The sequence below is a fragment of the Fukomys damarensis genome, unplaced genomic scaffold (genome assembly GCF_012274545.1).
Source record: "Fukomys damarensis isolate Sample0158 unplaced genomic scaffold, DMR_v1.0_HiC HiC_scaffold_14, whole genome shotgun sequence".
NCBI classification, from domain to species: domain Eukaryota; kingdom Metazoa; phylum Chordata; class Mammalia; order Rodentia; family Bathyergidae; genus Fukomys; species Fukomys damarensis.
The window spans coordinates 27,184,659-27,208,159 of record NW_022900926.1 but is presented as its reverse complement, the minus strand read 5'-3'; the positions used below and the strand labels follow the sequence as shown (position 1 = coordinate 27,208,159).

Sequence of the window (23,501 nt, the reverse complement as noted above, 5' to 3'; positions counted from 1 at the left end):
TTCTTTCTTGATCCTAATATCCACAGGACTGTCAGCATTCTCTCCTGGATGTAACCCCTTAACCTCTTTTTTAATGGTGTCATTGCTGCTCTCCACGGTCGTCTTCTCTCTTAATTTCTGATAATTTTTTTTTCTTTTGCAGTAATACTTTTGCCTTAAGACTGCCAGTAACAGGCTGGGGATTTAGCTCAGTGGTTCTGCCACCTGCTTCTAAAACGCACGGTCCTGAGTTTGATCCCTGGTACAAAAAAAACAGAAAAAAACAAAAACAAAAAACCAAACCTTCTTTGTTGGCAGGGATTTAGCTTAGTGGCACTGTGCTAACTAACTGAGGATCCTCGGTACAAAAAAAAAAAACTGTCAGTAACAAACAGCAAAATGTGTTTTGTAGCTTTCAGGTGATGTAACTGTTAACATGATAAATATTCTTGAATAGAACCCCAAGTTGCCTTTAGATACGTTTTTGTCCCAAGCTCCTAGGAACTATTCAGCCAGGCACTCATCTGTCCTTTACTGAGTCCCTGTCAGAGGTGGGCATTGGACATCCCAGAGGACAGTAATCTCCTTCTAGAAAAATTGAGAGTCCAGTCTGGGAGAGTTGAGCTATATAGCAATACTACTTCTGTAAGAGACTGTTTCTGAAGTTGGTCTTAGATAGTTGTCATGAGGAGCATGGTGAAACTCCTTTCTTTCAGGATCTTGATGGCAGCCAGGTGCTCTGCAGACACAGGAGAAAACAGAATGTCCACTTGGGAGCACCCCCACAGAGCTACAGGTACAAAAATGGTAGGTAGATGTAGGGACTACAAGGTCCTGTGTGACCGGGAGCAATGAAGAGACAATACAGAGTGCTTGCAGTGGCTATGGTGCCTTGGATGAGGCCAGAATGTAGCTGATTTTGAAGAGATAATGTATATGGAGCATCTCTCAGAAGTCCCATGGGATGCCAGGGATTTAGCTCAGTGGTACCTTGCCTGCCTCGCAAGCGCAAGGTCCTGAGTTCTGTACCCAGTAACCACCCCCCACACAAAAAAGCGGAAAAGAAAAAAAAAAAGAAAGAGTGAAAGAAGTCCCATGTGGGAGATGGGTCCTGAATAAGGAAAAGGATTGTGGGCATGGTTAGGAAAGTCCTATCTGGGCAGGAAGAGTGCAAGGGGCTCTCTCTACAGATCAATATATTAAATTTAATTATCCAGTTAAACCATAAGAGACCAGGAGTAGACATGTAGGATTATCAGGTAGGGGTTAATATGGAGTCCTTAGGGTAAGGATGAGAGGGTACCAGCGTTTAGAGGTAGGCAGAAAGAGAATTACCAGCAGAGTGTCTTAAGGAATACAGTTGATTGGATGATGAGCCTCTGTCTTGCTTCCCATGAGTCAGTGGGTTCTGTTAACTGATAACTAGTGATAGGGAGAGTGGTCTTTAATTTTAATATTATTTAATTCATGATACTGAAATTGAGTGTTTTTGATAGTCCTGAAGCTTACACTTTTCAAGAACTACATATAAAATCTTTGTATTTTTTAAAAGTATATTGAGGAGAATATATGAAAGCTTTGGATACCTTAAAAATTAACATTATATGGAATCATTTACTCTACAGTAGTGTTTATAGCTTCTAGTTTTCTCTAAAGCACAATTATTGTAGAAATGCAATATATCCATCACGGGGAGATATCCCAATACTGTGGCCATTTACTAGCTAGGCAGATTACTTAATTTTAGGTTGCATTGTAGGATAAAAACCAAATTAATAATAGGAACCATCTCATAGGTAGTTAATAGGATGAACTGTACGCAGCAGTTATCACAAAGGCACCTCTTGCAAATGTCAACTGCTCTTGTTGATATTTCCATTGGGGCTTTTCTGAGTGAGCAAGGGGCTGAGTATGCCATTCTTATACATTGCTTTTCTTTTGAAAAGGGGATTTAAAATTTATTTACAGATGGAAAAATACGGAGAAGTTGTAATTCACTGAATTTCTTCAATTTAGGAATGAATAGTTTCTTGGAGCTTTGGTGACCACCCCTAGCTCTAGGCCTCTCTGCGGGGTGGTCTGGTACTCCTCCCCAAATAAAACATCTTACTTGTCTGGACAATTTCTGTTTTCCCTTTAGTAATGGAATTAAGAGGAAAGGTTGTAGGAGATTATTCTGCCTTAGATAATATAGGGTTTCATGAGGGTGAGGATGCATGTTGCCTCACCCCAGATTTTATTCAGTCTCTGCATAGTACATCTGTACTTCACAAGATCTTTGGAAAAACTTTTCTAAAGTATGTCCTCAAAGCTAGAGTTACCCTTTGTTTCTAATCTGAAGCTCTCCTTTGAAATATTAAGGCGGGCAGATTTGTTAGCTTCTGGAGGTATTGTCATTGACCTCTTCTTTAGTCCCACTACCATTTGTTCGGTGATGATTGAGGCGTTCCTTCTCCTTGTCTGTTCTTTGATTTATGGTCCATATGTTCTTAAATTCTTCTTTTTTGGGGGAGGGTGCAGTTAATAACTTATCTCCTTACCTCTCCAGTGTTTTGGCTTTTCTACATTTTATAGTATGATTGGATATAGTTTAATGCTAGCATAAACATCTTGAATAAGTTTTGTTCTATTGCAAAATGATAGACTGTGAGTGTAAAGTAACACTTTATGAAAAGCACTTTGCCAGGGTCTGTCAAACTTTTAAATGTACCACTATTTGACAAAAGTTCTACTTGAATAGATTATACTGTAGAAATATTTCACATGAAAATGTGTGCATGAGGATGCTTACTATAATATTGTATAAAGTAACAAAAGATTGGAAATAACAAATGCACATCAGCTGGGACTGTTAAGGTAGGGTTTCTACAAATAATGCAATATTGTATGACCATAAAAAAGAATAAAGTAGCTATTTCGTTGCAGATATATAATGAGATATAAAAACATTAAAGGACCAAAAATTGTGTCATGTACACAGAGTGTTCTCCAGTTGTATGAAAAGGAAAAAAAAATATTTAAATTACATTGGTACTTGGTAACATGTTTAAAAATTATGGAAAGGCAAATCAAACCTGTTTAAAAAAATAGTAGCCTTTCTGGAAGGTTTGGAACCTGGACCATAGAAATGTTTTCCCTCTGATGTTTTAAAAAGTGTCCTGACATTTTAGTTATTCTGTATTTTCTTTGGTCTTATGTTGCTGTTAGTAGTTAATTCATTTCATAATAAAAAGAAAGCAGAAGTAACTAATGCTCTTGGTCTTTTTGTGATAGTCTTAGTCTTACCCTTTTTAAAATTTGCCCATCAGTTGGAAACTGGATAAAGAAGATGTGGTTTTTCTATAAAATGGAATATTACTTAGCCATAAAGAATGAGAAAATAGATTCATTCATAGGAAAATGGATACATATTGAAGATATACTCCTAAGTGAAATAAATAAGGCACACATGTGTAAATACCGAATAGTTTCTCTGGTGTGAATAATCTGCAATAATACAGAAGATCCTAATAAAATTACTGACATTGAGAAATGGGAGGAAAGGAGCAAAAGGTGTAGGGAATGTTGGACAGGTAGGGGAAGGGTAAAAAGGGAAAAGAAAAAATGTGAGATAATGAAAAGATGGAAATAAAGTGGTTGTAGGTGGGGAGGGGAGGAGGGGGTGAAGGGAGGGCAGGAACAAGGGGAAAAAATGAGAACCAAGACTTGTCATGTAGAGGTACAAGATCCCAACAATGAATGTAACTGTACTGTATCCCTAAAATGTACCAATAAACTCAATTAAAGTTGGAAGAAAAATGGGCCTCTACTGTATTCTTTTGGTCATGCTTCAAATCATCCTTAGAAGACATTCAGTCATTGTTGACTGCTTTTGTTTGGGAGTCAGCTTCCTTTTTACATTTGATTCATTGAGAATATTAAGACCAGAGCATATCAGTTGTTAAGTGTGTAGGTAAATGTTTGAGCGTGAGGACTGGTTTAACTGAGACATAAATGTAGAAAAATAATACTGATAAGGAATTCTAAAACGATAAACCACATTCCCTTTGATTGGTTCTTGTGCATTGCTGTATTAGCACAGTGTTATATTCTTTTAAAAAAGAGTCATGACTTTTATGTGTATGGCAGATAAATGTAGTGATTATATGTGTGTATTAGTTTATAGATTAGTGTGTACTAGTGCCAACTTACAAATAACTGAAGATGGCAGTAGTGTTTTAAATTTAAAGCTGTGCTTATTTATAGTTTATAAAGTGGATGATAAACACATTCTATATTTTCTGATACATTGTTTTTGTTCATTAAATTACTAATAGTTATTGTTTTTGAGATGAAAATAAGTAAATGCAAAGAATAAATACAGCTTTGAATATGAAAAGGCTTGTTTTCTTGTGGGACATAACTTTTTATCCCTTTATTAAAAATAACCAAACATAGACTTCCAACATTATATATAAGTGATAATTATTATAGGTTAGAAACTTCATACCTTTCTATAAGCTCGCAGTTAAATCAGTCCTGGTACTTAGATATAAACAGTTTTCCTTTTCAGTGATTCTAAATTTTATTTTGTTTTATTTCTACCAGTATTTCATAATTGAGAGCTTCTTGTATTTAGGAATAATGTTTGAGATTTTAGTGGATGGTAATTATCTTGAACTTTTAAACCCTAAAATGTGAAGGCATAGAAAATTTTTCTGATAGTTTTTGATACGTGATTTCATTATTTTAGAGAGGATGGTATCTAAATTCGAGTATGTATCCACTATAGGTCTTAGTGTCTTTCTCATATTCTTTAAAAAGTAATTCATTTATTATAAAGAAAAAAATACAAAGCTATGTAAAAGCTTTGAGAGAAAGCATATGACATGTAAGCCTGCTGCTGTCTCTACTGAAGTTCACTGAAGGCCTGGGCACTGTCCATAGCACGTGCCTGTATGCTGAGGGGCAGGCCTGCTCACTTCCTGGCCCATTGTGAGGCTGTCCTGTCCTTTTGTGTGTTTCTGTAACAGGGTAAAGACCCCTGAATGGAGGCCTTGTGCCCCACTTGATTGGAAATTCTGGCTGTTAATCTCAGGGAACTGCAGGGCACCCAGCAGGAAGCCTCTGTGACAAGTGGAAACGTAGGATCTGCCAGAAGCGTGGTTTGTGGGGGAGGTTGGTGAGGGTGGTAATAATCCTTCAGCCCTTGCTTTTGTCCCCCACAAGCCTAATTGTTACCCTCTGCTGGCAACCACATTGAAGAGCTGCCCCCACAAGTGTCCTTGGCTTGCATGTACTTACTCCCACCTTGCTGTATTGTGGTTGGGGGGGGCACCTGACAACTGTGATTGAATTCTCTTACCAAAGTACAATACCACCCCCCACACCCTCGCCACATATGGGTGGGGGAGAAAATAAGGGTTGCATGTGAAAAATGCTGTATTGCTGGCTGGCGTCTTCATTTTTTAGGCTATTTAGAGGCAGTTGCACTAGCTTTGGGTTAGTATTGACTAGTTAAATCTAGTTTTTGTGTCTTATATACTTTGTAGTATCAGTTTGTAGTCAAGAGTTTACCTGGTGTAAGAAGCCAAGTAATTGTAAGTGTATATTATATGAGAAAGGGGTGCAGCAGCAGAAGCTTTTTATAGGGTTTCACTAATGAGCATTAATTTTTCCAAGTAATGTTTAGGGGTTTAATAGGAGAAGTTAGACTTGTATATGATATTTCTTTAATACCAGTACCCATTTGAGCTGACAGAGAAAGGGAGATCATTTTAAGGCACGCAATCCCTGATCGCCCCCCCTTCTTCTTTCCAATTAGGAGCTGGTTCTTCAACTTTTAGTGCTGATTGAGTCATGTAATAATAAGTCCTTACCATTCTGGTCTCCTGTTTTACTCTAGGTGCAAGTGATAGTAGAGTAGCTAGAAGCCTAGCATACAATAAATGTGGTGTGGAATGACATTTCAATCATATTAATATTATTTCACCATAATGCTGAAAACATGCATCTTGGGAAAATGTTTTATAGGATGCCAGAAAGCCCATTTAAAAGATCAGTTTCTTTTCTCTCAGTGGAAGGATTTTTGGGTGTATTTTGCTCTCTGAAAATTATGTCATATGAGTATATGGACTTCTGAACCTGAATGTTTATTGGTTTTGTAGAAACTCCAGGATACTAATCTTATAACGGTTTATCGTGTTTTGTGGGTACTTGATAGAACATATTAAGATTCAGTTGATAATAAAGTTTTCATTAGTTATTTTAAATTTTTGAAATAATGGTAAAGGCTATTTGACCAAAATCAGAATTAATAGAATAGGTTTTCTATTTGTTCTCTGGTTTAAAGACAGTTTGGCTACACCTGACCTCCCTACCCATGTTTTACGAAGTGGTCAGCCTCCTGCAAAACTCAAAATAGAATGCTTACTTTGTATGGTCTTACAATAAATTTTGTTTTAAATTTAATGCATAGTCTGTGATTGATTCACAGTTTTGTTTTTTATGAAGTGTTAAACGATAGTTATCACAACTGTAAGCTGAAATGTAACATTACTTGATACTTTGTGACAGATCTTGCTTCATTTTTGGTTGCTGAGCAAACTTAAAACTGAGATATTTATGAAATACCTTGTATTTCTTTAGGACATGTCTCAGGAAGGGTATGGCACTAGATCTCAACCTCCTCTGGCACCCGGAAAACCCAACCACGAAGACTTGAATTTAATACAACAGGAAAGACCATCAAGTTTACCAGTAAGACATTAATGTGCTGATTTGGAAATGTAATGAGTTAAAGATTTTTTAAAAAATAACTATTGTTTTTATTTTTTTCTACTTTATATTACTACATGGAAAAGAAGTTTTTAGATTTCACATATATTTTGTGAGTTTTTAAGGGCTTATTTCTTAGGAGTGCTATAGTTGTGGATAAGTTGTTTTGTAGGTATCTTTGTTGCAGAGCAGACATCAGTTGGAAAATTTTATTCGGCTAGTTGGTTTTGTATACAGGCAGGTGTCGCTATTATGCAGTTGAGCTTGTTTTATTTACGTTGGTTTTTGTTGTGGAGATAGGCAAGAATGTAAGTGTTGAAACTTAAATTCCCATTTTGCAAAAGATACAAAAATGACACTATAAAACATGTGACAATAATTTGAATTGTTCCTGGGACTTTCTATTTGTATAAAGAGAAACCACTCAAAAGAAAGTAATTTATTTTAAAATTTAACAAAGTGTATTATAAAGTATTTCCACCAGCAACTAGTATTTTGTGACTGGAATATATATTATGTAAGAGTAGTGGCTGTCTGTGGGCTGTCAAGGTGATGCCCATTAATAATTTATCTGTACTTAATTTCCCTTTTTAAATAGACAATTTAATTTAAATGAAATTTTATTAACTAGAAGAATAAATCTTACAAATAAATATTTTAACATTTTCTCTGAAAAATATTTTGACTTAAAAATTGTTACTGCTTAACTTCTATTTAGACTTGCTTAGGAGAGAAGTTCAGGATTGTATGGCTTTAATTTGAATTTCAGCTGTTTGCACTAAGTAAAATTCATTAATTCATTTATATATTTAAGAGCAAGCATTCATAATAGATGTTATAAATGCCGCATGGCATGCATATGACACCCATTTTAAGTTGTATTTGTAGCCTTAGAGAAGACGGTAAGTGATGGCTACAAGATATCTTTGTATCTGGTGTGCATAGTTTTGAAATCCTAGCTTTTACAGATTTTATTTCTGAGGTATGAGAGTTGAAAACTTAAGAGTTTTAAAAAAGTTGTGTAACAGTATTTATTGTCTAAGTATTTGGTGTTCAAAAGGTTGAAAATGTAAAGGATTCTGTGTTTTATGCGGTAGCCTTTTTTAAAAGCAGATGATTACAGGTTGAACGGCATATAGTGTGTAGCTCACATGAACACTGTCAATAAATGAAATATTGCCGAATATTATAAATTGGCTTGTAGTTTTATTATGTTCGTATTGATTTATGGGAAGTATACAGAATTCCACTTTTTTTCCTCTGTTTTTTAGTGTTTTTATAGTCTGTTTTTGTAGGTTTGTTATTGGATGCTGATTTGTACTGTAACACAAGGTAGAAAATTTATTAGAAGTTGATAACTATTAGTTTTTAGTATATACTGATTCTTCATATCCATTCAAAAATTTGAGCATCACTCACTTCTTATCATAACCCTATGTTGAAGTGGTTGCTTGGCATTCAACTAAATATACAACATAATCAGGGATAGAATAAAGTGTTGGAATGCAAGAACACTAACCGAAGAGTTCAGCTCAGGGAAATTGATTGTTTGAAAACAGGATGGAGGTTTTTAGAGGGTTAAACAATACAGTTATCAGTAGTTGAAATTTCATCTGAACTATTTTATATCTCTTTCTATGCATGCATTGACTTACTATCTTAATGATTACTTTACCTACTTCCAAAGTGTATTTAAGGTTACTCAGTGACTCATAATACAGCTTTTTAAAAAGCCATTAAAAAAAAGAACTATTACAAAAATTCTCTACCATACTTGGTATTTTTTTCCTTTTCTTTCTTTTTAAACTCACAGGTAAATAGAAGGGTGATAGACACGAGCCTTTAATCCCATTTTGGTAAATTTTTTGTTAGAGAACAGAGTTTCTAAGTTTTATGGCAAGTATATATAGAGGTATCAAATGCTGAATAAAGGACAAATAGTAGATTAGTTAAAACATGTAAACCCCTAGTCCGTGACATAACAGTTGTCTTTGCTTTTTTGGATTTTTTGTTTGTTTGTTTGTTTTTTTGGCTTTTTTTGATATTGGGGATTGAACTTGGGACCTTGCACTTGCAAGGCAGGTGGCTGAACCACTGAGCTAAATCTCCTAGACCATTGGTTTTACTTAAATGAAGTTTAATGTATCATTTTCCCCCCACTGGGGCTTTGCATATGCAGAAAATCTATATGGGGTTTGCAAATACAGTTTTATAAATGTAGATACTCCATAGGTGATTGTATATAATTAAGGTAATTATGGTTTCAGGGAACAATTTGTTGGTATTCTGTCACAGATTTAATACTTTGTATTTTTTACAATGTTTCTTTCATTAAATATTTTAGTCTTCTAACTTGGCTAGATTGATAACTATACAGATTGTTAATTTGCTGTTAGAGCTTTTATAGATTTACTTTTAGGCTATGCTTTTCCCTTTCAAGTATCAGTGACATGAATTTTGTCTTTTTATTTAAAGACAATCCCAGGTATTTGTATTTCTAGTTTATAACTTAGAACTAAATAAATTCCATGTCTTAGCTGAACCTTTGTTAAAATACATATTGTGATACTAATGTATAATTATTGTCTGCCCATACATGTGACAATTGATACGTATGATTTTTAGGTATTCCTTAATCTTTTTTGCTCACATTGAGGTAGATTTTATGTTTAAATATTTTTTATTTAGCATGTTATCAACTTTCCATAAGAAAGCAAAACATTACCTGTATTCTTATGCTAGATCAATAATTTGATCTCTCAGTAAGTTGTCATCTCATCATGCTCAGACCTGGGTTTTTACTATATTTATATGCTATAGAATTCTTGGTGGCCTTCATTAGCTAATTCATTTGTGTTTTTTAGGGGACTTAACTATATGTTCACGGCACTCACAGAAAGCAAGATAAATTAGTACTTATTCCTCTTCTTGGAGCCATGACTAGTTTTCTTTACATTTTGCTTAGCAGGTTCAGACCTAAGCTTGGAAAAAATCTCCCTTAATATTGTACATTTATTTCTGTATCTTTTAATCATACAGTCATTCCCTGTTATGATGCAGTAGTTCATATATGTTATTTATATATCATTATTATTATCTATTATCATATGTTGTTATTTCTATTATCAGTAAATCTTAACATATTGCATTATAGTATGAAATTAGCTTGAGCTCTTCTCCTATTTGGATGTTGCCACTTAAAATTTGAACATGTTTTGTAGTTTTATTCTACTTCTAATACTGGTAGGAAACAAACCCAGTATTTAAAGACAGTAGCTCTAAAAGTTGCTATACCCTTTTCCTCTTATTTCATAAACATCATTTATATCCTAATATACTGTCTATCATTAACCCCAAAATATGATTAGTGTACTTTTGTTACATCTTCATCTTCTGTGGCATTTAGTGGTCTTTCTTTTATTACAATTATTTTTATAGTTGTCTTGGCTCTGTGGTTTAGACTTGGATATTTTCACAGTATTTATTACATTTTATTGAGTAAGCAGTTTACTAAAATAATTTTTAAACAGTTCTTCCCCTAGTGTGGCTCAGCAATCTCTTATACATTGTTGAGTTCACATCAGGAAAGCCTGGTGAGAGAGCTGCATTGTCAAGACATTATCATTCCTAAAATCATTTTTTTATCCAATGGGATTTAACTTTTAACTTGGTAACCTTAAATCTCAAGAATATAAGTTGACATTTTGGATAACTAATCTAATATTAGCATCAAAATATTTTTCTTATTAAGATTTAATTTTACTTGTAAAACTTAACTGACAGAAACAATAATAATTTCTGTAATTATAGCCCAGATATGCTAATAAGTTATTTATAAATATAAAGAAAGTAAACAAAAAATGAAGGTTTTCTTTTCTTAAAAAAATAAAGAGGATGGAAGAGTTTTTTTCTTACTTTAGAAATAACTGACCTCTAGGCTGAGGTATAGCTTGGTGGTAGAGTGTTTTGTATAGTGCAGATGAAGCCCTGGGTTCAATCCCCAGCACCACAAAAACAGACAAACACACACAACTAATTTGTTTTATCCTTTAAAGAGGTTTGCAGTTCAGATGAGTGGTTCATTATTTTGTTTATCCACATTAGGATTAGAGTGGCTGTCATGTCCTAACAGCTCTTGAGAATGGACTGCTGTGTTGGAGTTTTATGAAATGTCTATAAATACGAGCTGTTCTGGAAGTTTATCAGGTCATTAATAAATTCTTTCTCACCCTTTCTTCTTTACATAGGAAATATCCTAAAGAGATTGACATGAAAAGAGTTTGATCTTTCTTAGTAAACTAAAAACCCTAAAAGTGTGGAATAGTGTTTGAGGCACTTGTGCTGAGTTTCTAATTACAAGGAACTATTAGGCTTTAGATAAAACGTTTTTTTGTTGTTGTTGTTGGTTTGTTTTTTTTTTTAATGACCATTTGTGAGAGGAAGGAGGTAGTAAATGCTGGTAGCTCTTTGAAAAAGAGGGTGTTAAACAGGATATTGGAAGTCTGAAAGAGAATGGTTAGGAAACTGTTATTACCAAGTATATTCTTTCAAGGATTAGGTATTACCAAAAGTAGTGGGAAAGGACTAGTCTTTGTTTATTTTAACTTTTCAGAAAATACTTATTTAAGGTAAAAGGCCATGTAGTTTGGAAACATGAATACTAATGACATGTGAATAGGGACATTTAAAGTATGTAGATTTGATAATATAATCCCTTTGAATATTGGAAAATATTGGGAAAAGTTAGGCAAAGCAGCTTTTTAACTGGGTTTTAACTTTCATCAAGATTTCATCCCATGCTGTAGAAATATAAATTGTTAAGACTATCTTAACCTGTTTGTTGGCAGGTTTTTACAGAAGTTAAAACGTACCAGACAAATGGCTGCTGAATGAACTCTTTTGAAACTTATTTGTAGCTTGAACTTGATTTAAATGGTTGTCATCAAAAGGTTAAGAGTGTAGCTGTCTTCCATTGATTGATCCTTCTCAAATCATTGTGAACATTAAAAAAATTATAAGTTGAGAAAGACAAAATTTTACCTGTGTCTTACTTCTTTCACTGTTCAGATATGGATAATGCCTGTGTACAGCTGAAGATCTAAGTTGATTGTTGTCAGCATTCTTCAAGTGTTCTTAGTTTATTGAGTTTGGGAATTCTAGAGGAAACACTTCATAAAATTGGAAGCCTCCTATGATGGGGGACAGGATAGGGGATTCTTTGCACAACAGCCCCATGTCTGTTAGAACATTTATAGATGCACTTAATTGCTGTGTGAAGTTTCAAATTGATGGTACAAATGCATTTTTGATGTCTTGGGGAAGTTTTAAGGGAACACACAACACTTTAGTTTCTTACATAGGATTTACTGTGCTTTAGAATGTAATTTTAAATGCTGATCTCTTATCTAGAGATATTAGTTAGTTTTGGATTAAGATTGAGAAGAATATATACTCTGCTTAAAAAAGGTGACCTGACAAATGTTTATTTTCCAAATGGATTATTTCCTTAAGATACGATTTCTGAATATTATTTCCTAGTATAATTTTATGATACTGGTAACTTTGAAAATAGAAGTTGAACATGAACAAGTTAGGAATTGGGAAAGTATGTATCTTCTTTCAAAGCATATTCCACTTACATATTTGTTCTGTAAATAAAAGTTCAATAGAACATCAACAGTTGAAATTCTTCCAGGTAAAACAGGATAAATATAATGGAAAACTTGAATAAATTTATACTTAAAAGGAACTATAGTTTGTTTTATATAGCTCAAATCTTTATGTGCAAAGTGTTTCCGAATTGATATATTCAGTCCTGGTAAAATAAGTAAAGAATTCTTTTTACATTAATTTTTTTTTTTTTTTGGCTGGGGTGATGCTGGACATCAAACCCAGGGCCTCTGCACAGAGTTATCACACTTTCTATCACTGAGCTACTCCCCCAGCCTCACAGTGGGTAGTTGTAAATTCAGCTGAGTCATTTGGTTAGGGGCAGTATAATAACTAAAAACATTTTAGTTAAACAAATTTTATCTAGCTAAAACAAATCTTAACTTAGTATGTCCCTGCAAACTTTTTCATGTCATAATCTGAAGATTTCCATTTAAATCTTACAACCCATTTTGTAAGATTGTCAGTTATTTTCTAAAAAAATGCGTATGAAGAGTACTATTAAAAAAAGACAAAATTGGAGGTTAAGAAAGGCTGAAACATAACTGATTTACATGATACTGGTTTTGATAATAGAAAGATAATGATCTGTAGTTGATCAATGAGGCTTTTCAAATAAGAAATGATAAATGCAGATATTCCTCACTAATAGGCAACTCAACACAAATTTTGCCTTAACAAGGAAGCCTGGCAGACTTTGACCCAACTTTCAGCTTTCAGGATGACCTAGGTAAAGCCACAGAGCACTCTGCCTGGGCCATGGAAACTCCCAGGCCCGCCTTAACCACATTCCAGCTGTGTTTATCAGGGGCCCACTCTGGCCAGCAGGCAGGGGAGGGAGAGAGCAGCTGTATCAGGCATGAGAAGGCCTGAAGGACGAGCAGCAACAATGTAGGTGGGCATGGGCATGGGTATAGCAACATTTTCTATGTGAAGAAGCAGCATTGGCCCTGATATTTCCAGGTACTTTCTCACCCTAAACCATAGGTTGGATTTCAGCCTGCAGCAACTGCAGGGTCTCTGTTCTTCAGAGGATGGTTCTCACTGATGCTCCCTTCAGGCTAGGTGGGCACTGGCCAGCAGGAGGCCACGAATGTATTTTGCTGTATATTATCCTACTTCAGTGGGAAACAGCTTTTAATTTACAGATTTTCACTTTGCAGGTAGTAGGAAGGTGCACACCTGTTTCATATAACAAGTGATATATAACCAGCAGGAGCTCATAGTAGCACTTGTGGACTGGTCATTTGCTTTTATGTTTCTTTGGACATGGAAATAAGTATTTTTAATATTATCTTTCAGTTTGGGAGAGGAAATAAGTACATATAGAGAAGGTTCTGAGCCCAAGTTTTCCTTTCTTCTGTCACAATGTAGGATTTTAGAGGTGTCTCTCTCTTTCTCATCTTTTTCTTTTGCCTTCTCTAAACTGTTGTAGAATAACTGAATGGTCTTGTTTTCTTTTGTTTGGGTCAAGAAATTTTAGCTGAAAATTGTTACTGTGTGAAAGAAGATTATTGACTCAACAAGCCTTCAATTTTCAGTGAATAACACTCCTACCCCTTAGCTTTGGGAACATGCCGCGCATGCATTCTATTTTAAAATACAGACTGTAATTTAAAACAGGCAGTTTGATGCCCCACTGAACTTTGTTTAAGCCTAGAATAAAAGAAAAAGAAAAGCTTTAAGCCACAAAAAAGTGACTAAGCTTTCTCAACTACTTTTCTTCATAATGCATTCTATTAAAAAAAGAAAAAGCTTGCAGGTATTATTGTTGTGCCTTTCCCAAGACCTAAAATTTTTTTTACCCAGTTTTAGACTGTACTACATCTTTTCACTTTATTCATTATGGAGACATCATTTCAATTTTTAAAAAAGTGATCTGTATAACATTCATTTGCAGCAGAGTCGGTGTCCATTTGTGCATGTTGCACATGTTCAATGCATATGAGAGTATTAATTTTAAATTTAAGTATAGAATTTTTAGCATTCTCTTGATAGTTAAGTGATTTAAATCACTCATTGATTTAAATGCAGAGTTGATTATTAGACTGGAATCATACAAATATTTAATTGCAATATTATTTACGCAGGTCATTATAAAAGTGATTATTTGTAGTAATTTATATCATTCATTGGTCTCTATTTTCCACAGCTGTCCCTCTTCGCAGAAATGAGCAGCTTCTAATTTGTAGTACAGAAACAGTGGGCTTTATTGTTTTGATAAAGTAATATATTTTGTGTGGAAGACCTATTCTTATGATAATGTTGAATGACAGGTCTATGTCCTGCCTAATAAGCTTCTTGAGCAGGTCATGCTTGTGGGGGAGGGGGAGGGGTTGTGACAGATTTTTCACTATGCAGTTCAGGTTGGCCTTGAATTTACTATGTAGCTCAGGCTAGCCTCAAACTTGTGGCAATCGTCCTGGCTCAGCCTCCTGAGTGCTGGGATTGCAGCGATGTGACATCATTGCTGGCTAATAGTTCATGTTTCTGTTCCTTCTCTGAAACATGAGTAAATTAGAGGTAGGAGCCTCAAAACACCTTCCAGCTCTTAAGATTTACATTAAAAGCTATCTTTATTAATGTATTTACAAATGCTGATAGAAATATTTTTTTCTCTGCTTGTGAGAAGTCAAATAAATGAGGTACTGCATACCTTAAAAATCTTCAAAAATGGTTCATGTATTTCTTTTGGTGGTTTTCTTTCTTTCTTGGGTCCCATTTGTGTTTGCACTGGGAAACTTGAACTTACTTAAGAGTTCTGGCCATGGGAGAGCCTTAGACCTTTATGTGGAATGTTTCTCTTTCTAGAAATGATAGCAGTCCCCTTTCCCTTCCTTATGTAAATCACTTTGAGAGTCTTGATGTTCTCGAGTATAGGGAAACCTAGCAAAAAGGAAAGTTCATGGGAAAAGTTGAGGAATGAACATATCTACCAGGTATCTTTTTGATAAAGTGGAAGGTAGAAAAATAGACACGGGAGGAAGCTGTAGGATTCTGAGGTCTTATCTTCGTAATGCAAGGGCTAATAATGTCTTTTCCCACTGGGTCAAAAGGTACCCAATAGAGACAGTGTTCTAAATCAATATAATCATGTAGCATTTGGTTTTAATTTCTTGCTGTGGGAGAAGGCCCTGAGGTCTCCTTTCTCTTCCCACCCTACAGCCTTAGTACATTTGTTTTACTATAAAGTAACTGAGTAAGCACTTTATGCCTCTTAAACTGAGATTGACCACTTATGGAAATATTAGCAACTGGAGAACATGAAAACTACTGTAGTTCCCTGGATAATGGCTCCTGCATTTCTGCATTGTGTGTGTCTGATTTTTTCTTTGGAGCCCACTTGTTTGGATTAGGGTGAAGTGCTGTTACAAGATGAATCTTACTCTTTGTGTCAAAGCACAGCAGTGTTCTGGGCAGTGCACAGGTAAGTTCTCTGTAAAGCAGGCCAGTTGGTGAGCCTGGGTCCACCCCACAAGGGCCAGCAGTGTTTTTTCCCCTCACATCTGAAACCTATACTCTGGACTTTTTGTTGTTCTTTGAATTTTATAATGTGAGTAGGGGTCTTCCATAACCTCTTTTTCCTGTGGACATTGACCAGAAAAATATGAGACATGTGTTTTGTAATTATGCTGTATCTGGAGAAAGTTTGGCTTCAAAATAATAATATAACACATTATTCATTGGACATTATTTTCAAAAGTCTTATATATAAATGCAAATTTCACTTAGTGAACAGTAGAAACTACTAGTAAAGGAAAAATTAAATATGTGAGGTCCTTGTGAGTATCGTAGGTGTAGGGGGACGAACTTTAAAGACCTTCACTTTCCCACAGCTGTCCTCATTCTTCTATATTTTAAACTCTGAGACCTTCGGGTTTCCTAGATAAGTGAATTATAGTTCTTTAACTTAGGCAAAGCTTGCATTTGTATAAGGCTGTTGCCACCTTTTGGAGGCAGGGAGACAGCTTCAGAATATTAACTCTCCCATACTACACCTTCAATAAAGTAAAAAAGAAAGGGAAGAAATAAAACCCGAGTAAAGGTATCATTTGCATATTACACATAAACACACGTGCATGTGAGCAAGGAGTAGTGATTTCAGAGAACCTAGGTTTTTAACATACTATTTTCTTCTGTCTCTCTCTCTCTCTCTCTCTCTCTCTCTCTCTCTCTCTCTCTCTCTCTCTCTCTTTCTCTCTCTCTTTTTTGGTAGTGCTGGGTGGGCATTGAACTCAGGGCTTCATATGTGCTAGGCAGGCACTCTACCACTAAGCCACACCTCCATTCCAGAATGCTAATTTTAGAACAGTGTTCTCTCTTTTCAAAGATAGCTTACCCCTTGGAACACTGTGTTTAGAGATACATTTGAATTAGCAAAAGGAAATCAGGCCTTAGAGATTTTACCCTGATTTCTGCAGGGGTGGTCTTTCTTTTAGTGGTCATTGTCTGTTGTCTCTTACTTTTTTATTCATTGTAAAAAAGCAGTTATCATTTTACTGCTTACATAAAGGGCAAAAGTTACGCTTTAGAGATTAAGAGAAAAACTTTTGCCTTAATTTGTTAAGAAAAAAATCCTTATAAACTAAAAGATTGAATATATTGTAGTAGTTAAGGACAATTAATGAAACAAAACCAAAATTAATACTAATGAGTTATTAACATGCATATTTGATTTGATTCAGGTTTTTTGTGTATTTATTTATTTAGGCATGTATGTATGTGTATATTTTTGAGCTCAAATTCTCAGATGTGAAAACAGAGACTCAAAAGTAGCAAGAAACTTGCCTGGAAGCTTGACAGCAGTGTAGTTTCTACCAGTCTGTAGTACATTCTGTGCATTGCCACAGCTCCTCTGCACCTGCTCTTGAACATACAATATTACCTTTGTAGGGTCCTGTAAACTCTTTAACTAAAAGCTGAGATCATCTCTTCATTGAAATAAAGTTATATTTCTCATTTTGCTCAAAATTATTAGTGTTCTTCAATCTATACAATGTGATCAACTCACAAATATTTTTGCTTTTCATAGATATGCATTTATGCTTTTTGTTAGCTAGCATGCCTAAATGTTGACATCTTTTGACTAATACACAAGGTCTCATATTGCACAGAAAATTCAATTATGTTCAATATTTATTGAATGCCCCATGTCTAAATTTGAATATTATATATACAAAAAATGAATTATTTCACTAGGTTATTGTTTCAAAAAGAAGTAGTACCAGTTTTCAGGATGCCTATTTAAAATTCTTTAAACATTTTTTCATTTTATCTTAAGGTATTCATCTTCATATAGTGGCTGAATTTATAATTTCACATGAAATTTCATAGAAATGTCTGTCACTTTGTGGAGGTCTTGACTGTTTGAAGATCTAAGACTTTTGACTTTTAAGATCTTTTGACTTTTTGACTTTCACATCAGAATTATGGTCATAGCCCTTAACAGGACCTTCAATCATTGGTCGTATGTTGTCAGTACTACTGGTTTCAGGTAAGAACATTAACCTTCTCTCTCCTTTTGTGAACACCTTTGTGATACAATAACAAACATCTGGCTTTCTTGATGGATTTCATTGATTTTACTGCCTTTTTGCAATCTTAATTTGAATTTCAAAATTTTTATAGCAGTGAAAGGAAGATATTAATTTATAACCATCTTTGATATAATTCTGGCCCACATGGAGGATATGAGATTTTTAAAAAGTGTAACTAGCTGGGCATAGTGGCACATACCTGTGGTCCTAGATGCTCAAGGAGGCTAAGTCAGAAGGATCACTTGAGCCTTGACGTTCAAGACCAACCTGGACAATACAGTGAGACTGTCTCCAAAAACCCAAAACACAAAACACTTATCTAAATACGTGGATCATGGTTGGCAGAATACTCTCACATATACTGTCAACTTTGGATTGTAGTCTAGGTGGCACCACTTTTAACACTTCACACTCACAGAAGTGAAAATATATATAAAACCTCTCATATATTTGAAGCATACATAAATGTCAGTATATATCAATTTCTTGCACTTACTTTGCTTCCTGTTTTTGAATTGTATTTAGTTTTTAGGTCCTATTAGAGTTACTAAACCACCAAACCTCACTTCAGCATTTCTGACCTTGGATCAAGGAGATACTGTGCAGAAGTCCATTGAGGATACACTAGAGATGTGAGCTCTGACTCCTGTCTAAAGCTTCACTTCATTAACTCCTAGCTCAGTGGTTCATTAACACATACTGCAGTGGGCTCTGTGTCATCATCGAAAGCTAAAAGGGTTTGCCATCATTGTTCTAACCTGTTGTTTTATTGTTAAGAGTCCAGTGCTATAGGCCTCTTTGAATAAAGAGTATCTTGTGAGCACCACTGAGATTCTTCTGTGTTCATTTTTGTATTTATCTCCTTACAGAAGAAAACATTTATAAACCTTGTAGTAAAACAAAATTTTGCTACATTATTTTGGTTTGTTAAACTATAAAAGTGAAAATTATTGAGTTGGGGCCATGAAGACAAAAATAAAATATCCATGGTTCATCTCATGACTAACTTATAAAAAATTAGACATGTACTTGAGACTATTGAAATATACTGATAATTCCAAATTGTACTGTCAATCACTAGTTTATACTTACCTGCATGTTGTCAGAGATGGGGACAAATGACAAGTAACAAATGGCTACAGTGATTAGACCTCACTTTTTTCTTTCTCTTTCTAACTGATAGTATATTACCACTGAGTAGTAAAATTACTTAAAGAAAGCAAAAGCAAACACATGAATGGAAATGTACATGGCTTGCAATGAGATCTGCCTTAGACAAACTCCTAAGATATCCTGTAGGTTTTCAGGTTTTTGAGACAGGTAACTAACTATATTACCATAGCAGTTGTTTAGGAACCAGTCTTTAGAGGAAGATTGAAAGTGGTGAGAAATCAGGTAAATAGCGCTGACAATGCCCTTTCAAGTCAAATACCTAATGTTGACCCTTTATATAAAACTTTCTTAGGTGTATATGTGTGTAGAGGAGGTAAAAGGGTATACCTAAATAATTATATTAATGTAGGAAACATACCGATTTGGACTCTGCTCTTTTCATCTGAGTTGCTCTGATTATACCAAGTAAATACGTTTTATGTCAGGTGGTATTTTGCAGGAATCAACACCATGAAGTTTCTTATCCTGTTTTTCTGATGTTGTTCTTTCAGACCGTTTTATATATTTATGTTTGTACTGTACTTAAGACACAGTGGTAGATGAGATGTTTCTGTGCGAATTACTATATAGAGGAAATAAATATGACTTACTGTTGAAAAAAGAGTAATACATTTTACTTTTTCCAACTTTTTATTTACTATTTGGTAATATCTTTGCTTTATAATATTCATCAGCACCAGCTTTACTTTTGAATTTATTGTGAGGAAACCTAACTTCTCATTAAAACAATAATAAGATATAAAGTATGACATTAATGCATTTTAGCTTTCCATTGAATTGCTTTTTATACTGTGTCTGTAAAATGTCACCCTGACAATGATCATGATTTAAGAATGAATTTTATAAAATTCTTCATAAACAGTCTGGATGAGGAATTCTTTCAACACATTTTTCTGAGAATTATAAATCTTAAAAGATGCACCAGTGGCCACTTATGGAAGAGTTCTGTTGTGACAGAATATCCTGTGATGTTTTTGTACAGGATGTTACCTGTATGCTTCTGCAAAGTCTTGAGTTGACCTATAGCAAAATATCTATGTAAACAAAGACTCTTCCAAGTAGATTATAAATGATAAAAAAACTTTGAAAGAGAGCAGCATGATAATGCAGTTGCCATGACTGACTATTACATTTAAGGCTGCATTCCTGACTACTGTGGTAAAATTGATATTATAATTATAAGGAAGAAGTATAATTTTTTCCAATTTTGTAAAAGGAAATATTCTATAATGAAATATAAAATACTCCTGTGAAAATAATGAATAATGATGTTTTTAAATACAGTGTTAAATTATTTCATGTTATTTGGGATGATTATCCAGGCCTAAATTAGGCCCTGTCACATAAATGAATGAGTGATTGACTTTTTTTTTATAACTTGCTTAACTACTTTAACTGTCAAAATTATAAATCTAACAATTGTGTCCAAAGGTGTAGTTTATTGAGTCTATTTTTATTTCACAGTAATATGTAAAAAGTTTTTTTATAAGCATAAAATATGTAGCAGGATAAAAGCCCATTTAGTAAAGAATAGCTGAGTTGTGAACAGTGCTTTCATAAGTATATTTTTCTGTTTTGAGAGATAGATGTGTGGTGGCATTTTATTTTGTCATTTTTCTGTCTTTATTAGGAAAAGATTGCTAACCTTTGGGTTATAATATTATGGCTTAAAATTAATTGGTGAGGCTAATCATGGCCTGAATTTCACAGTGCAAGCATTCCACTAATGACTTAATAGGTGTAACTATTGTTTACATCTGTGGCAAGAGTTATGTGCTTTCTTTTTCATGAGATTTTTAACTTGGGTGTATCAAAGAAGTGGAGCCCTGTTTCTTTCCTAGGAGAAAAATGTCAATCTATAATGGTCTGCCTTTGTAGGGAGCTTTTCAGGGAGGACTGGTCATGGAGGAAACTAGGACTGATCATGGAGGAAACTCAGTCTCAGGTATATTTTGATTACTGTGTCTTATTCTTCAGAGACTGTGTGTGGGAAACTGGCCAGTGAACCAGCAGGGATAAGAAACACCAGTTGTAATTTAAATTTTCAACTAACTTGTCCTGGGATAGAGAGGAGTAGGTTACCCTTCAGGTCCTTGAAAGGGGCAGCTGTCTTGCTACTGGTATAAGGAAACTAACCTTTTTTGAGCTCCAAACAATATAAAATGGAATTGAACAGAAATTTTTTATACATTATATTCTTATAAAACAATAACATTACAGTAAGACTACTTACCTTCATTTGTTGGTCCATCATTCATAACTAAGTTCAACTAAAATAAAATCTTGTTTGGTAATTATCTTTCTAGAAACTCTTCAAAAAACCATTATCTCCATTTTATTTCTTTTGTGATTAGTGTCCTTGAGGAAAATTCCTTGCTTAGGCTTTGGGGCACTCTCAGCCTGTGGCTCCTGCTTTCAAAACTTGAGCTGTGTCATTGTGAAACAGCACTCTCTGGGTTAACTTTATTCACCTAACAGTGTTTATATACTTAGAAATTGTTAAATTATTTTTTCAGTGTTTTTCCTTTTAAGACTTTAAAACATATCTGGAGTATGCCCAGGCTAGGTTGGGTGGTTGGAAGGAGTATCAGGTGCCTGAGCTGGCTCCTCATCCATAAAACACAGTTTGACAACTGCTGGAATTTCACAAATATACCAGTTATAGAAGTGGTTTTACAAGTCCCTTAGAACACTCATGCAGTTTTTCAGTTACTCTTAATTTCAATGAGAAAAGAGATGGCAAAAACTACTTTTATTTTCTCCTGGGAAGAGGAGGAAAGGAAGGCAGAACTCTGTACTTTATAATTTAGAAAATGTACTCTGTTGAGGCTTTTTTTTCTTGTTTACTTTTTGTTTTACTGTTGCTATCTCCTAGTGTGTTTGACTAGTATGTCTTCCCCCTAGGATATGAGAATATGTGGTACAGTCTGCCTCATAACCTTCCTGGGTATTTTTATAATTTATCATCAGCTGACACTGCGAGGGTAGAATATTCTTACCACTCCCTCTGGCTGCTGGAAGTCTGAAATTACATCTTTGTCTTTGAAGTCAGGCACACTGTTAGTGTTGCTATGGCAACAGGGTGGGTAATGGCCTCCACAGACAGGAGATTGGTATTTAGCATTTAAACGCGGCTGTACACAAGGCCTTGATTTTTAGAGTGGTTACTGAACTATCTCCTTTTAGTAAATGTTTAAAAATTGCATTTTTACATGGTCTTACTAGATTAATAGTCATGGTTTATTTCATTTTAACTGCAAAGATAAAAGCATTATTCCATTAAATGGGTAGCTTTTTTTTTTCTCTTTTGGTTTATGCATTATTAACATAGGCTTTCCTGTTTTGCTTGTAACATTTTACAGGCCTTTTCAAACATGCAGTCAGCTTTGCTCTGTTGCTCCTTTATTTTTTGGACTTAACCCATTATCTGCTTGATCTAACACAATTTCAGAAGAGACAGAATTCTAAGAAACTGAGCATTAATAATAATTAAAAATTTTATAGAAACTATAATAACACTGATTGATTGTTCTTTCCTCATGAATTGCAGCAATAACTTTAAGATGGTCTTTCCTCATGAATTGTAGCAGTAATTTTAAGATGTTTATTTTCTTTCATGTTCCTACATTGTACCTGTTTTGTAATATACCCTCATGTCATCAGTGCTTAAAGGAAAGGCAATACATAGCTATGAGAAACTAGAGAACATTTTGAAAAGGTTGATGTAACTTTCAAAGAAATACTTTTTTTTTCACATGGGGATTTGAACTCAGGACCTCATGCTTCCCAGGCAGGTGCTGTGCCCCTGAGCTAAATCCCCAGCCCTCAAAGAAATATTCTTCCACTAATTAAATTTGTGTGGTCTAAGCCCACATACTTATGACTTTTTTAGATTTATGATTATTTTGTCTTTTTAAGAAAACAGTGAATCTTAGAGGTAGTATATACAGGTCCTTGCTTATGTGATATATATAAGTTGCTTCTAATATAATTTTAATACATTTTGATATGTAATTTACTATTTCATGACATATTTCAGTTACAGTAATTGAAGTTGTTCAGGAAATTCGTCCTATATTAATCTGCAATGTTTTCTTGGACTTGGGTTCTACTTGTACCTTCTAAACCACACTGAATAAATATAATTTCCTATTCTGTACAATGGCTATGCTGAAGTTTTTATAACTTCCTCTGTTTTTCCCACGATGTGGTTTGAAGTTCTCCATCAACTCATTCTTCTATTTTTCTCTTCTTCCTCTTTTTCCTCCTCTTCATCCCCTTCTTCCTTCTTCCTTTTCCTGCACATTTCTTCCTTCTTTCTCCTCCTCCTTCTTTTTCCTGCTTCCTCCTCCTTCCCCTTCCAGTCCCCCTCCCCTCCCCTCTCCC

The 23,501-nt window shown here is 34.6% G+C and overlaps 1 protein-coding gene across 3 annotated transcripts in view; it reads left to right on the top strand.

Moving 5' to 3' along the window:
- Window positions 1–23,501, top strand: part of Arid1b (AT-rich interaction domain 1B) — a 350,262-nt gene that overhangs the window by 114,095 nt on the left and 212,666 nt on the right. For all 3 annotated transcript variants that reach the window (XM_033763302.1, XM_033763303.1, XM_033763301.1), the window contains exon 4: window positions 6,607–6,717. In XM_033763302.1, the coding sequence (XP_033619193.1) occupies window positions 6,607–6,717 (111 nt within the window). The remainder of the gene's footprint in view (window positions 1–6,606; window positions 6,718–23,501) is intronic.